General features: G+C 29.7%; 1 protein-coding gene across 2 annotated transcripts in view; it reads left to right on the top strand.

The window, feature by feature from the left end:
- Nucleotides 1-16,695, top strand: part of LOC129958974 (glutamate receptor 1-like) — a 210,457-nt gene that overhangs the window by 173,023 nt on the left and 20,739 nt on the right. For both annotated transcript variants that reach the window (XM_056071734.1, XM_056071735.1), the window contains exons 12-13: nucleotides 1,218-1,462; nucleotides 13,046-13,154. In XM_056071734.1, the coding sequence (XP_055927709.1) occupies nucleotides 1,218-1,462; nucleotides 13,046-13,154 (354 nt within the window). The remainder of the gene's footprint in view (nucleotides 1-1,217; nucleotides 1,463-13,045; nucleotides 13,155-16,695) is intronic.

Raw genomic sequence — 16,695 nt, 5'->3', positions numbered from 1 at the left:
TAATTTTTCAATTTCTTTACAAAATTTGAGCTCTTCTCGGCACCTCTAGATGTTGCAGTATTTCAACCAATTTTTGAAAAAATTCTTTTTGAATCTTAAAAGGCAGCTTTTCCCCACTATTACCAAACTAAAAATCTAAAATCTAAAAAAAAATAAAAGGCTATTTTTGTTCCTACTGTACAGGTCTTAATAAAAATAATTATGGAATGAATAGGTAGGAGTATTTCCAAATCTAATTCCACGAACAGAAATTTTACGACAATTGTACTTCTGTTTAAATAAATTGGAGCATCATACTAATATTTTTGTACCTGACTAAATATGTAGATACAAATATTCGTAAATCCTCCTGCGTTCTGAGATGAAAAATTCGTAGAATGAAAGGTGAGAACAAAGCATGTTTTATGACATCGAAACTAAAAAATAATGGAAGCGTTTTTACATTTTATTTAATGGTATTAAAAATTCTGTAGCTTGCTTCAATAGAAATAACAGTTTTCTCGTAAAAATGCAATTATACTGATGAAAATATGAAATCGGTCTCCCGCAATAATAAAGAGCTTGCGAATAATGTTCTTAATTATTATGGATTCAATTAATTCCTAGTGAATATGATTACGATTTAAACATGCTCATTTCTCTGGTGAGAAAAAGTTTTATTTACTATTAAAAATATGAGCAAACTAGGGAAAGAATTTTATTGAATACTATAAAAATATCTATCATTAAGTCCTCTGTGTTTTACTGTTTGCCAAATTTTATTAGAATTTTCAACTGGTTTCAGTGTTTCAATTTTTTTTTCAGAATATATTCATCAAACTAATCAGTTGTATATTTTTGCGAAATGTCGTAATAAAACTATTTTTTGGTAAAATAATTTTGTAAAAATATCTGATTAAAAAGAATTGTTCCAAAGGAGATGGAACTCAAAGAAACTCATATATTTTAATAGTTACCTTTTTCTGAATTTTTTTTTCGGATTTGGTCAATACTGTTGTTAAAAGACATTGTAGCATTTTTTAGTTTAATTATACATTTACCAAACAATTTCTTAAGACAATAAGATTGTTTCATTCTTTATATTTCATATGATGAGATCAATATAGTGAAATCTACCTACAAATAATTTTAATACCTTACATCAGTTTCATCCATTTTAATATTTTTCCTTAAAATTGATTGATAAAAACAATTTAAATGTCTTTTATTGTTTACAGAGATCAAAAATAAGTGTTTACTCCCGTATGTGGGATTTCATGAATTCCCGGAAGCATGTATTTGTACAATCATATGAAGAAGGAATACGGAGAGTCCGGGAGTCCAAAGGGAAATACGCTTTCCTTATAGAGTCCACAAAAAACGACTATATCAACGAAAGACAACCCTGCGATACAATGAAAGTGGGTCGGAATTTGGATGCCAAAGGCTACGGCGTAGCTACTCCTTTAGGATCGAATATAAGGTACTTTCAAATTTGCAATTATTCTGGGTATTTTTTCCCGAATCAATTTTCAAATAAAAGAAATAAAACATAGCATAAAGGGAAGACTTTGGAATTATTATGTTAGAAGAAGAAAAATATTATTAACAGCATCGGGAAGTAAATATATGTAAAAGGAAGTACATCTTTTATTTGTTTGTCCTTTTGTATATGACTATGTCACTAAAATATCATACAGATCTATCTTTACTTGCCTGCCTGTAGCACTTTTGAGGTTCATTTGCCAAAGGAGGCGATGTGCCTTTTAAAATCACTTAAAAAAATTGACAGAGAAATTAAATAGATACCATTCCATTTGTTAAGAATTTTTTTAGAGGTTGTATTTTTTAGTAATGATTAAAATCTAATTAGCTGGTGATGTCCTGGTCAGAGTGTAATGCATAATTCATTGGATGAAATTAGTTATGCAGATATCACATGGAATTGGATAAAATTTCCGAAATTTTGATTCCAAGAATTAATATCTTGTGCATAACATTTGCAGTTTTTTTTCTTTTGTTACTATTATTGCATTGATATATTAAAAGGAGATACGTGTTGAGCCATCATTATTAAAATATATTGATCTAATCTTGATAAAATTTAATAATCTTTTTTAATATAATCGTCATAATGCTCCGAAATTTAAGATTTATATATTCGAACGATTGGAATTAAGATTCCATCAAAAATAGATTCTTAAAAATTAGAATCCAAAACTGATGAAATCGAACAACTGAAATGAAAGCAAAATGCACTTGAATGCTTTTTTTTCTGTTAAATGTGGAAGAAATTTCATTATTTGATTTTAAGACATTTAGTGCTAAGCTGATTCTCATTTCTTCAGACGGAATGCATTTAGGTTCAGTTCTAGATTGACATTTTTTTTTTTTTTTGAATTCTCTGGTAGTTCTTTTGAATTTCAAGAGGAGATTAGAAATAAAATATTTATTATAAATACATTACCAAAAATTGTATTTAGATTCTGTCGAGATTACTTGTTAATACCTTTATGCCTGTTGTATTTTAGTCTGTTAACAGTTCGATACCTAGACAAATCCATAATATATTATAAAAAAGAACTGGAATTGCTAAATTGTATAATATCAAACATCGCCAGCTATTTTAGATTAACAAAATATAAGCTTATTAAATGTGTAGCTAATCTTCTCGCAATAAAAGTACAAGCAATTCAGGATAAAATAATTATAGATTTATAGAATAATTCAATAGAAACAAATATGGAAGGGTCGAATTTTATCTTAAAAATCGTTACCATTAAATGAACTCTTACAAGGTTTCCCCAAAGTTTCTTTACTTTCAAAAAATTCTTGTGATCACATTTGAATATTTTATATATCCTGTTTATGAAATAGAGGTTGATGATTAAACTTCCGAAGTCTAGTTACTTCTCAATAAAATGCACAACGTTTAGAGCGAAGTGTGTATCTGTCAGTAAGAAACGAAAGATACATTATATCTTTCTAAGCTACGTGACACGAATAAAATTAAGGAAAAAGATCCCTGAAGGCGTTACATTGCACGCTACAAGAAAATATGACAAGAAATCTTGCACCATCTGGGTGTGATTCGTACAACAAATAATGCCCGAGAAGTATTAAATATATATCGTATAAAACTGTAAGTAGAATGTTCCAAAAAGAGTGAAACTAAAAGAGTTCTTTCTTCAATATTTCAATTAGACACAAACTTTTGATTGCTAATTTTTATTAAATAAGGCGGCCAGGTGTATGAAAACCCTTTGATTACTGTAAATATTTATAGTAAAAAGTTATAAAATTAAAATTTTTACAGCTCCGTAAAGAAATCCTGTGAATGAGTGAAACATTTTTTCTACATTCATCTCTGAGCATATCATAAAGTTTGATCCTCCTCTATGCCGAGACATTAAAAGGCAGATTTATTGACTTCAATCAGCTTTCACATCTTAGACCGGTGCTCCAACGCTTATTTGGTTGTATATTTTTTGGAAAATATATGAGTCACAGTATAAATAAAACGGTGGAATCAAAAAATAACAATACATTTATTAACTCTGATTAAATTTTAAAAACTAGTCAAATAATGCATAAATTTAAATGTTTACTATAAACATATTAGACGCCTATATAAATTTGCAGTCTTTTAACAATAATCGGGTACAGGTGATCCAGCTCATTACTTGTGACAGCAATATAGGCTCCTGAAATTAGTCAGTAAATTTTTCCTATGTCTGAAGGAAGCATTTTATACAGAGAAGACAAGAAGCGGCCTTGTAAATAAAAAGTGTCAAGTCAGATGATCTATGAGAACAGGTCCTTTTAAAACAATATATCTATCAAAGAATTTCGCATTCAACCATCTTCTTATAAGAGTGATAAGCGCACGAGGATAATTTTCTAATCACAGCATCTTGTGTGGAAGTACTGCCATCCATTAGTTCAGACACAATGTATTCAAAACTAACTGAATATATCGGTCGCCATTCAGCCTTCTGCTATACAATTTGGGATCACCCAATGAATTTCTGAAAAAGTTTTCCACATTAAAAAAAAAAAAAAAACTGGCGCTGATAATAAGCCTTCCATACGAAGAATGGATTTTTATCATTACAAATGCGATCATTTTGACAGCTGATGTGTCGATCTCTATTAAAGCAACTTTTGCCTCTCCAGATAATGTTTCTCAGAAAGGGATTCTAGCTTAAAGAGAATCCAAATGCAAAATTCTATATCGATCAATGATCTGATTGTTGCTGTTCATAGAATTCACGAATACCACTAATTAATACCATTTTCAGCACTTTCATTTTTAAAAAGTTGAGTTCTGCTCCTATTCTTGCACGAGGCTAATTTAAAAAGCAAATTAAAATGTCAATATCTATATCATATGCCTCAAGCCTTATCCTTTCCATTCTTCCACGAGGGAGTAAGGATTCTGTACTTATCTATCGTTCAGTCGATCAATAACTATATTTCCTTGAAGAAATTTGGAAAATGATGTTTGTATTCTCTTACAGTTAGGCCAGGTTTGCGGTTACATACAGCGTAAATAATAAGCATTTCATTACGTTCCTTTGTACTGAACTGAAGTAGCCGTTCTCCTTAAAAGCGTGATATCAAACACACAATAATGAAAAAAAGTATTTTATTTCATTGTAGAACATTTCAGTACTTCTATGAGATATCATAATCATTATATTTCTTAATATTTTCTACCTTATAATTTTCCGAAATGTTTAGGGAAATAAACGCCTATTCCATTCTTTTGGGATAAGTAATTTACTTTTTATAAATATGCAATTAGTGAAATAATTTTTTTAAAAAAATGAGGGAAAAGAACTTCAATATATTTCAATAATTTAAACACTTACGTTTCTTTATTTTTTCTCTTAATGAAATCTTCAAACTGTGAAGAGTTTTCGATAGATAAATTCAAGATTAAGTTAAAGATATTTAAAAGGACAGGATTAATTTTTATTAGTTAACAATTCTGTTCTAGAAATTCTTTCTATACAGTTATTTCAGAATAAAGGATTGGATTCAGAATTAACCTTAAACAAAATACATGCCTTTGGACAGTCAGAATTTTTTGTGTGCACATTTACATTTTTGTATATTCGTAATATATATTTGTATATAATATGCGCGCGCGCACACACACACATATACATTTGTTGCCGAATTCGACCGGCAAATTGAGAGGGGTGATAGTAGGCAATAGGAGAATAAAGAATCAACACACAGCATGGGGTCCCAGATGACGTTAAAATGGTGAAAATCGCAAAAATATCGGAGTCGGAGAACTGTTGGAAACTGTAAAAAATTAATTAAAAAAAATAACAAATGGTGTTTCAACTACGACATTTTTTAAAGTGAAAGCACATTCTTATTTTTTTTTTTTTTTTTTTTCATGTTGGTAACATGCAAATTTGATGATCTAGGAGGTCGTAAATGACTGAAAACAAAAAAGTAGTTTAGAACCCATATTTGCAAAAATATTAAAACTTGAAGAAAAATAAAAGCTTTAAAATGTAAGGAATTTTATAGTCTATAGTTTGATATAAGCGTGTGGTGTGAAAACTGGAGAGTTTTTAAGATATTCAAGAAAAACTAAAATGGGAACCAGAAAACATCGCTGCAACATCAGTACCGATGTTCGCAGAGAGCGTTGTCAAATTCAGAGCAAGGATAATAGACCTTAAGTAGATGAACAATTACCGAAAAACATAGGGTAGAAGGTAGCGTTTATTCAGTGAAAATCGCCAAAACAGACGTCAAAAAGACAATGAGTTTGGCGAACTGAATGATCCGATGAATGCGAGGATTAGAAACAAGGTAATCGAGAAGAAGCCTTCTCGTATGTAAATTTTTCATGCGTTCAGGAAAAATAAAAGCAGCCAGAAAGTATTCATTAATGAGCATTGTAGAATTGATGGTCGTTATACTTCATTCACAAACAACGTCAGATTTCACAAATGTAACTAAAATGTGTTGGTACTCCATCATGCATTAACCAAATTGTATGTGTCGCCTGCAGTAAATCAGGCGGAACGTGCTAGAAGGAAACAAGGTACTTTTTGTCCCTGAGGCGTTCGGGCAGAAGATACGGTCCAAATAGATGACTCTGCCCAGATGTTAAAATCAAACTTGTGTTGTATGTTCGACGAGATAGTGATGTGGGGATTTTCGAATGACTGAATATTCGCATTGTGCGTGTTGAAGATACCTTATCTCGTAAAGCTAGCTTCATCTGAAAATTAAACTCTAGCAGAAAAGTGTGCATCTTCCTGTGTGGTATCAAGCATCCAGTGTGCGAACTCCGCCCGATTTGCGATTTTCATTTAAAAACGTTACCTGTGAACTATATGTTTTCTGATAATTTTTCATCTACTTAAGGCCTATTATCCTTGCACTGAATTTGCCCTTCGAATTTGATAACGCTCTCTGCGAATATCGGTACTGATGTTGCAGCAATGTTTTCTGGTTCCCATTTCAGTTTTTCCTGAATATGTTTAAAACTCACCAGTTCTCACACTATACACTTATATCAAGTTATATAATATAAAATTCCTTACATTTTCAAGCTTTTATTTTTCTTCAAGTTTTAATATTTTTGCAAATATGAGTTCTAAACTACTTTTTCGTTTTCAGTAATTTACGACCCCCCAAATCATCAAATTTGCATGTTACCAGCATGAAAAAAAAAAAAAAAACTTTTAAGAATGTGCTTTCATTTTAAAAAAATTAATAGTTTAAACACCATTTTTTTTACTAATTTTTTACAATTTCCAACAGTTCTCTGACTATCTTTATATTTTTGCGATTTTCAGCAATTAAACGTCATTTGGCACCCCATGTTGTATGGTGATTCTTTATCCTGCTGATGACTACTATCACCCCTCTGAATTGGTCAAATTCGGCAACACCCTGTGTGTGCGTACATATATATATGTATATATATACACAAATTTTAAAAATCATTCGCAATATTTAACATTTCTGCCCGTTTTATCCTAAGCATCATTTAAAATTTTCAATTTATAAAGGTTAGAAATGCTTATTGAACTTGATGACATCTTGCAGCTCCAAAGTTTTAACGAGTAACAAATGCAATGAATAACTTTTGTTGAATTTTTTGATATGTTTTCCATGGAAGTATTAAAAAAATGAACTGGATATTTAAAAAGATCAATTTTTCTCAGTTAACTTTTATTAATTCTAACTTATTACTGCTTTATCGAGGGCCTGCTTCTAAAAAACAAGAAGTGGGAGACAAAGAAAAATTAGTCTTATGCAGTCTTTTCTACTAAATTCTCCTCGGAACTGAAGGCAGAAAAGAGGAGAATGTGAAAGTAATTGTTGCGAATTTTCTTAAAATCTATGCTTTTACTGAGTATTTAAATAGCCATTGCAGTTTTTTTTTTTTTTTTCATTTACAGAATTATTCTGACTGGCAAAATAGATTTCCTTTTCCTGTATTAAAATGAAAATATGTATTTGTATAACTTTATTTCTTCAAACTATACATATATAGAATATACTCGCTATGCATCTTACACAGTGAGTCAGCTCAATAAGGCGATTGCAAATCTTTCTAAATTTCAATTTTTAATATAAATTGAGAATTCCCGAAACCAAAAAATAACACAATAGTTTTTAAACACATATTTTATGTAATATTCTCAAGAAAGTTATTGTTTCTAATTTAAACTACAAAAGTGTGGTTAATGTTCTGTTTAGTCTGAAAAGATCTAAAAAATGAAATACTCAAAGAACGTTGGCAATAACTAAGTATGTAAAAAATGTTGTATGCATGAAAGTAATTTTTTTCATCAATATTTCAAATATATGAGCGATAATGGAAAATGGTAATTAAATTTTAAGCTTCATGAAAAATTTTTCTGTTTCTAGAAATGGATGTGAGCCTATCGACGAATAAGATTAGTGCTTTTGTGCTTTAACATTTTGTTAATAAATCCTTGTGCTTATTCATTTAATTTCCTGCTGCCGCTGTTAGAAAATTATTCCCGTGAACTTATTGCAGCAATTAAAGCAACCGCATCATAATCAAAAACCATATTAAAAATACAGTTCATTTTTTTATTGTATGATGTCACAACTATCTTCTTTATGATACGATAGATAAATTATTTTCTTCACAGTTCAGTTCAGTTTAGTTGTGTATTTCCTAAAATCTATAATCTTCTATTATAAAACTCAAGCTAGTAACTCATTCTAAAATAATATATAGTCTGATATACCGGAAAGGCTATAAATACTATATGTAGTGTCATGGTATAGTCTAGCATCATGCTCAGTGCCCGTACGTCATATATGAGCTTCCAGATGGGACTATGATTGGCGAACGATACATTAATGACGTTCTGCTGCCTTATGTTGGCATGTTCTGTAGTGCTGTCGCTGATATATTTGTTTTCATGGACAACAACGCAACACGTTATAGCACAGTTGCTGTCCAGGAGTGTCTAGTGGTCGAAGATATTCAGTGCCTTGAATAGCCCGATATCTGAATACCATTGGAAATGTTTGCGGTGTTTTGAGGAGGAGTCTTGCCGGTCGACAATGCCCTGGAATAAACAAGGACACCCTCATCAATGCATTGACAAAGGAATGAAATAGATTAACCCATCAGATACTGGATAATATTGTTCGAAGCATGCCATGACGGTTGGAATTTTTCATTGTCTTCCTTGGTGACCATATTTCGTATTGATAACTTCTGCCAGACTATTTGCAGACGGTAATTGCATTTCACTTTTACGTATTTAGCTCAAGATAATCATTTCATTCTTTGAACACTTTTCAAACTTTTCTGGATTTCAGACCGCAGTAAAGTATATTGTTATTGTATTGCCCTAACATGCATTATTTATTGTAATGTCTTTTATTTCATTTTGCATCCAAAAACGCTTAATTTTTCATGCGCTATGTGGCTGTCTGTGATCCGTCCTTAGCAATTGTCTATTAGTGTAATTAATTTTCCGAATATTGAGTTTTACAAGGTTTCATTTACCTGCTAATCGGTGGAAAATATTGAAAAAAAATTATATCTTGAATTTTCGTATTTCGAAATGGGTTCCTTAAGCAGGAAAAAAATAGCAAAAGCGTAATTATTTAAACATATGTTAAAAATTTTATAAGGTAAACATTTTGTTATCTAAAAGCCTCATTTTATTTTTATTTCCTGTTGACAAAAATTATATTTAAAAACTATGCGTTACATATTGAAATTTCATAACATGCCTAAATTATTAGGCGAAGTACTGCGGTTTTTGCAGTTTTAAAAGCAGACGCATTGAAAGTATTTTAAATTATAAATTGTCACCTTTCTGAATGAATCAATAGTGTGGGTGATTCTATTTAGAATAAAAATACATCATTTAGTTCGTCATCAATGAAGAGACCCCCACAACTCGAGTTTCTCTCACAACACTCGCAACATATGAAGTAATCCAACAAATTAAAGTGCGTTGCATTTATTTTATTTAATCAAGAATACTGATTTAAATTCAGATTTTTAATACATTTTGACATAGGGATCTTGAAAGTAAAGTCGATTGAATGTAGCCATACCCGTTTCTTTTCTCCCATCTCCATTTACCATTTCTACAAATTTTGTGACTAGTTTCAAGCATATAAATTTTAAAATTTTAATTTAAGCCGAGTTTTATCTTACTGAATTAATGAAATTCTCTCTTAGATCAAGCATTTCATATTTGGAGAGAACTGCAGCTTACATTTTATCAGCTCAATATAGTCCGTGGAATAAAAATTCTTTGTTTTCTGATTTTGAGTTCTTGCCTCTGAATTATTCCGTAACCCAATTGTCGTATATACTATCTCTCATCCACTAGAATCGAGGATTTCGTTATTGTCGATTGGCTAATGCCTCGTTGCTTGAATAACCTTCAAATTATGTGTAGAAGCTTATTTCACAAGCTGGAAAACCAGCTCGAAATATATGCTATCACAGTGAAGTCTGAAAATAAATTCCAATCGTTTGTAGAACTTGTTTAAGAAATCAACAGTCACAAAGTGTGGCTCGTACATGTTAATAATTCCGAGTGACTTAAAGTTTCAGTATCAGATTCTGAGCATATTGCCCTTATTCTTGTGTACAATCGCCACACTGAACGGCAGAATTTGGAGCACATTGACCCAGTAGATTTATTTTGATTATTATTTAAATTTATACGATGACCCTTTTATATGACCCTTTAAATTTATATGATTAATTAATTTATATGATGCAACCATTTCCCATGCATTCAGATTAGATTTATTTGGCAATATCCAGATAGTGCAATCGGTCTTTACTAAGATCGATTTTATTTACTTTGATTTCATTCAGTTCAAATTTGAAATGTATTAAGGGGATTTATTATAATCTGGTAGTTGTTTATCCAATTTCCTATAGAATGGCTCTAATCTCAGTTGTTTTTCCATCCATAAATATATGAATGGTGCCTCATTGAAGTGAAATAAATAATTTAACCACTACAATAGATGCTATATTTTGGATGATATATTTTCCCTAGGTTTTATACTACAACATCACAATCTTTTGTTTCAGTTCATTAAAGTCAATATCATAATCCTTGCGGTATTGAAACGAAGGTGAAACTATCTTATTCATCCACGAAATTCTCAACTCTCAAGCATAAATATCAGATGTCGCAACCATTTAACTCATCCTAAAACCACTACTTTTACAAAATGAAACTAAATATGTCCTCCTTAATTTAGAAAGGCACAAGGTTTCGATTCAATTGAAAATACAAGATTGTAACAAATAAGCGATCATTTCCAAGTCCTTCTTCATATCCTCTTCAATAGATGTATTAACTTCATTATTTTCTTACATCTTTGGGGAAATGAATTATAGTACAGCTTCATGAGGACGAATCCAGCCTCAGTTCATATCACCCTATGTAATCATGCATCTTCCCAACATTGGAAAAACTGAAAAATTCTCTTACAAAGACTATATCACCATGTCAAAACAATTTGCTACTTCCATATGAAATTGTTGTAAAGAACGAAAAGTCCACAAACCATGCAATACAACTAAAAGACAAAATTCATAATTTTAAAAAAGCAAAAAAGCGCATAATAATTATTTCCTCAGATATAAAAGTTTCATTCGATAACCAGTATTATTCTTTACATCTGCAATAGTAGCAATAAACTTAACTTCAGTTCTAATATTATAGAAATCTTCACGTGATTTTTAACAATAAAGAAGTTCTTTTTCAAATAGCCTAAGGTATCACCTTCCAACTCCAGACAGAATTCTATAAAAAAAAAAAAAAGATCATTGTACTGTTTTTATCTTTCAGAACCTTGTCGCTAAAGTTACCCTTTCAATAAAATGGTCACCGAACGTTCGCCTCTAGGTATTCGCAGATATTTTTTTCTTCGGCATAACTAAATCAATGGGAGCCAGTCTCAAATCAACTATCTTTATTCGAATATTTCGAAGTGCCTTTAGCTCCCTTTGAGTGACTTGAAGATGGAAAGCAAATTTGTTTCAATATTTTTCCATTCATTGCCATGTAAATACGCAACCTTTAGCCCTTATTGGAAAATTAGTTTTTATATTAAATTTAAAATACCTAAATTAACCCCTACTCTAAAGCAAATAATGGTGAATAAAATACATCCGCTCATTGAAAAAGCATTTACATTCATAATAATATATAATAATGATTTATAACTTAGATTAATAATTACAAGTATAGATAATTATTATAAATTTCTGGAACATAATTATTAAATATAATAATTTTCAATTTTTACATTAAAACGAGGATTTTTCATCAATAATGTTTGAATTTAATCAGCATAATTGCGACTATTTTACATTTGATAACCTTCATTTTATAGTGAAACATTATTTGATTTTACTAAGCAATAACTGTGTAGAGTTGCTAGTTATTAGTGCGGTAATCAAATCTTTCTTCTCTTGATATGCTGTCATTGTTTATATTTTCCAGAATTTAACAGAAGAAATTCATTATGCCTTGTATTCTTAAGATGTTTCAAAATGAAGAAAGGTTCTTTCAATAAGATAGAACTAGACGGGTCTGATTTACTCAAAGATCCATCTTGATGACCAATATTTCGGAGGCAAATATAAAATTGAAACTTCACCCACAGCCACAGAATCTCCCCTTCCTCAGACGTATTTCACGAAAACAATCCTTAAATATCAAGATCAGCAACAACCTGAGAACATTCATTGAAAGAAAATTCCCCCAAATGCTAATTGATATGTTTTATGCCGTTTACCATTCTATTGGATATTTATTCGAAAAACAGTTATTGGACAGTTATTCAATCAACAATTCGAATGTATCTAATAACTGACAAAATCCGACAAACGTATTATTAAATAAGTTAATCAACGTTTTAAGATAGCTATGTAAAATATGCATGCAAATTTTTGGTCTTCTTTAAGGACCATATGAATAGTCATAGCAACCGTATTGTTTAAAAGAATGTTCATTAACCAACTTTTTGTCTAATTTATCTATTTGAGCCCATAAACGATTTTAATAGCCTTTAAATTGTATTGAAGTGAAAAAATATTTCCTTACATCTTGAAAATAATCATCCATTTCATACAACTTTCTATTCTTCTCTTTCCATTCTGTTTTGAATCGTTTTGATTGTGGTTGTGGAGAAGGAAAATTAATTTTTCATAACTTCTAATTAGTAAATAAATTCACAAATTTATGAAAAATAATTGAAAAAACCAATAGTAAAGTTTCAAGTTATATTTCAAGGAAAACATGTAAATATAATCTCAAAATTAGTATATCCCCATAAAAAAATATTAGTAGAAAAAATTAGTGCTAAAAGTTGAATCGGACATAGTTGAAAATACGTAAAAAGCTTATTTCATATTATCAACTAATATAATGGTTAAAAAGAACCAGACATACTAAAAATACTATGATCGAAACCCAAAACACTGATCTATTTATTAATTATCATTAAATCATATCTAAATGGATTTAGATTTTTTATTTCAAAATAGGGATCTTTTGAATCTGGCTGTACTGTCAATGAAAGAAAAAGGCGATTTAGCTCGTCTTGAAAACAAATGGTGGTACGACAGAAGTGAATGTAAAAATGGAGACAGCAAGGTAAGTGAAACAAAATGATTTGAAATCCTTATATAAAAGTCATTGATTTTTCTGCACTATTCGATCAATATTAAAATTTGATTTCAAACTGCTTTCCAACAAAATTCGAAATATAACTATCGCTATACTTTAAACTAATATTTACCTTTAAATATTGTAATGTAACTAAATTTAATAATGCAATTTAAATATTGTAAACATTAAAATTGTCTTTTCCTTTATGTATTAAAGCTGAAAGACATTCGTTTGTTGTATATTTTTGGACAAAGGGAAAGATTAAGTAGTCTGCTACAGTGAAAAACATAGGATGGATTTTTACATTAAAAAATAAGAATATTCAGACTATGAGGGGAATCCTTTTCTGTGATCCATCTATTTCAAGTGCAATTACCTAGGACCAATGTTTATAGCCTGACACTGAGATGTTCGGGAATAGAGGATAAGATTACTGGTAGAGAAAAGATGATTCAAATGTTGGAAATCGAAAACAAAACGAAAAGAATAGGAGTGGATTTTGAAAAAATAAATGCTTGGTACATGCTCAAACACAAGAATAAGCAAAGCAAATTTCAGAAACTTTTATAAAAGAGTACATAAATTGGTCGAATTGGAAATTAGTAAATATTTGTCAGCGAAAAACAAATAGAGATTGTTTAGATAATAATAAAATCATTTAATGGTTGGCCAAAATAATATATTTATTTCAACAACATAAAAAATTGAAAAAGTAATAAATATATAAAACTTAAATATAAGTAAATAGTCCAATATGCGAGAACATCTATAATGAAATCAAAGCATCGGTAATTTTTTTTTGTATTTATTAAACAAACGTTTTTTTTTAAGTTTTATTATTTCAAGACTTTTTTAATAAATTTTAGAGAAATAAAAATTGATACTGCGCCAATTTCAGCTACTTAATGCTCTCGAAAATAAGTTATTGAATGTATGAAAAAAATATAAACTAAGAAAAATCTCAAATAGTAAAATTTAAAAGGATTATAAAAGGACCTTGTTATGAAACATTGCTTTTAAACACATATTTTCAAGGTTCAGTTTCAATTTTCTGAAAAAAAAAAAGAACTAGATAAAATATGAAATACGGATAGAATTTCTACATTATTAGAATCCATAATAATGTAAAACTGTTTGAACACATTTTTGACATTCTAAATTCAAGTGAAACCTTAAAATAGATTACTCACTACAATTTAGTATCCAAACCTATTTGATACTAAACTACTAGTTTTGTAAAATATAATCTAACTTTAAGAAATACTCTGCGTTAGCAATGCACACTACTATTAATGTAAATTTAAATAAAGAAGGCTATAATAAATAAATGAAGGAAAACTTGTTATTACAACAGCTCACAGACTTTCAACACATGGAAAAACATTCTAAATTTTAATTATAGATCGAATGTTCAAGCCACATTTTTGACATTCTAAATTCAAGTGAAACCTTAAAATAGATTACTCACTACAATTTAGTATCCAAACCTATTTGATACTAAACTACTAGTTTTGTAAAATATAATCTAACTTTAAGAAATACTCTGCGTTAGCAATGCACACTACTATTAATGTAAATTTAAATAAAGAAGGCTATAATAAATAAATGAAGGAAAACTTGTTATTACAACAGCTCACAGACTTTCAACACATGGAAAAACATTCTAAATTTTAATTATAGATCGAATGTTCAAGCCATGTGTTTACAATAAACGGTGTGAAATTCAACATTACTTTAAAGACGTGATCGTATGAAAATCTCCATTTGAAATATTTGGCGGATGTCCGAATCTTTTTCCTTTTGGATTCGAATCAACGGAGTTTAAATGAAAAGCTCTGTCTCTAGTTGACCTTGTCCAAACAAAGAGACTGAGATAATTGACACGCGATGAGATGACGAGGCAGCATAATTGGCGAATAACGATGACGAAGCTTTAAAAGATGAATGGAGATGCGGTAAATCAAGTTACCTTTCAAATTACTTTATTTCGTAAGTTTTCAAGTTATAAATTGACATGAAGATAAACAAAACCATTTATTAGATTTGTCCCTCAAAAATCTTCGATAGTTATATGCTTCTGTTAGATGTTATTAGGGAGAAAACTTGAATGTCGTAATATTTTCTGAACGACAAAATGGTGATAGAATTATTAATCGCTATATGTTGCTATGAATGTATTTTTAAGGATCAAAGACTGATGAGTTTTTATTTATCTGTTCTGTATTGGATTTCGACTAATACTGAAATAGCTTTAGTTAAATAAAGGATGTAAAATAACAATCATTGGATTCGTGCGGTTGTTTTTTATATTTTCTAAATAAATATAAGAGTAGGTTTTGCATTATTTTTGCATCATTTACTACTTAAAAAATGAAGTGAAAAAACAGAACAGACAGAGAGGAATTTTATGTTTTGAATCAGACTCAGATTCAAAATTTTAGGTAAATAGTACAGGAACAGTTGCATCAAGCGCGGCTTCATTTCTGGTTATTCCCTCAAACAAGGTGACATTTTCCAAACAGTATATATTATCACTTAGGCATATTAAGCTGGTTTGATATCAAATTGAATAATTTCCTTTGAGTTTCAAATTAGACTTTCAGAAACTTATTAATACAAAGAATTGCAACAAATTATCAGTGTTTGCTAAAACTAATTGTGTATAGAAGATAAGAATAAAAAAAGACAAATGATGCCAGTGGGACAAAAAAAATAGGCAAAATTCTCTGAATTATTGCATTATCATTAAATATTATTGTGTCAATAAATGAAAAGGTTTGCTTGATTTCATTTTTTCTCTCATTTGGATAGGTGGTTCAGTATCTTAAATAAAAAGTGCGGCTACTAGCATATTGTATAAGGTATTCATTTATAATAGATCTAAATGTAATATTTTTAAAGATATGGTAATTTTTTATATTATTATTTCAAAATAATTAATACGGCTCAGATGTCAGAAATCTAATAATACAAACAGGAATATAACATCCAAATTAATATTTACCCTTCCGCTTATAAAAGACTATTTTCAATTATATTTAACTATTTTCAGTTATATTCATTGACAAAATAATTTTTTTTTCAAATCACACCTTGTAATTTTCCAGTATTGCTTTCATAATGAAGTTAATAGGATTTTTCATTTCCATATCATGGATTTTTCTGGCAACTATCTCTTACTTTGGATTCAAATTGCGAAGTGCTGGCTATTTTCTGTACAGTATTTGCAAATAATTTTTAGCTTTAATTTTAGCATCTTTTACTTTAGTTTCCAATAAATAAATGGTCAGTGTATGTAGCAGTAAATAGCTTAATGAATACCTGAACGATTAAGAAGACAATTAGGAATAGTGTCCTTCTGTTGGAGAAGCTCCTCGAAGGTTTCAATTATAAGAGGAATAGGAAAAATCATGAATGTTCCGTGAGATTCGACCGGTCTAATTGAAGCAACAGATAACTTCAAAAGAAGTGTTTTCTTTGTTTCACGAAAGTGCCTTGAATTTCAAAAGTATTCATTTAGGCATTG

The sequence above is a fragment of the Argiope bruennichi genome, chromosome X1, assembly GCF_947563725.1.
Source record: "Argiope bruennichi chromosome X1, qqArgBrue1.1, whole genome shotgun sequence".
Lineage (NCBI taxonomy): Eukaryota > Metazoa > Arthropoda > Arachnida > Araneae > Araneidae > Argiope > Argiope bruennichi.
This window is presented reverse-complemented; position numbering and strand designations above follow the sequence as displayed.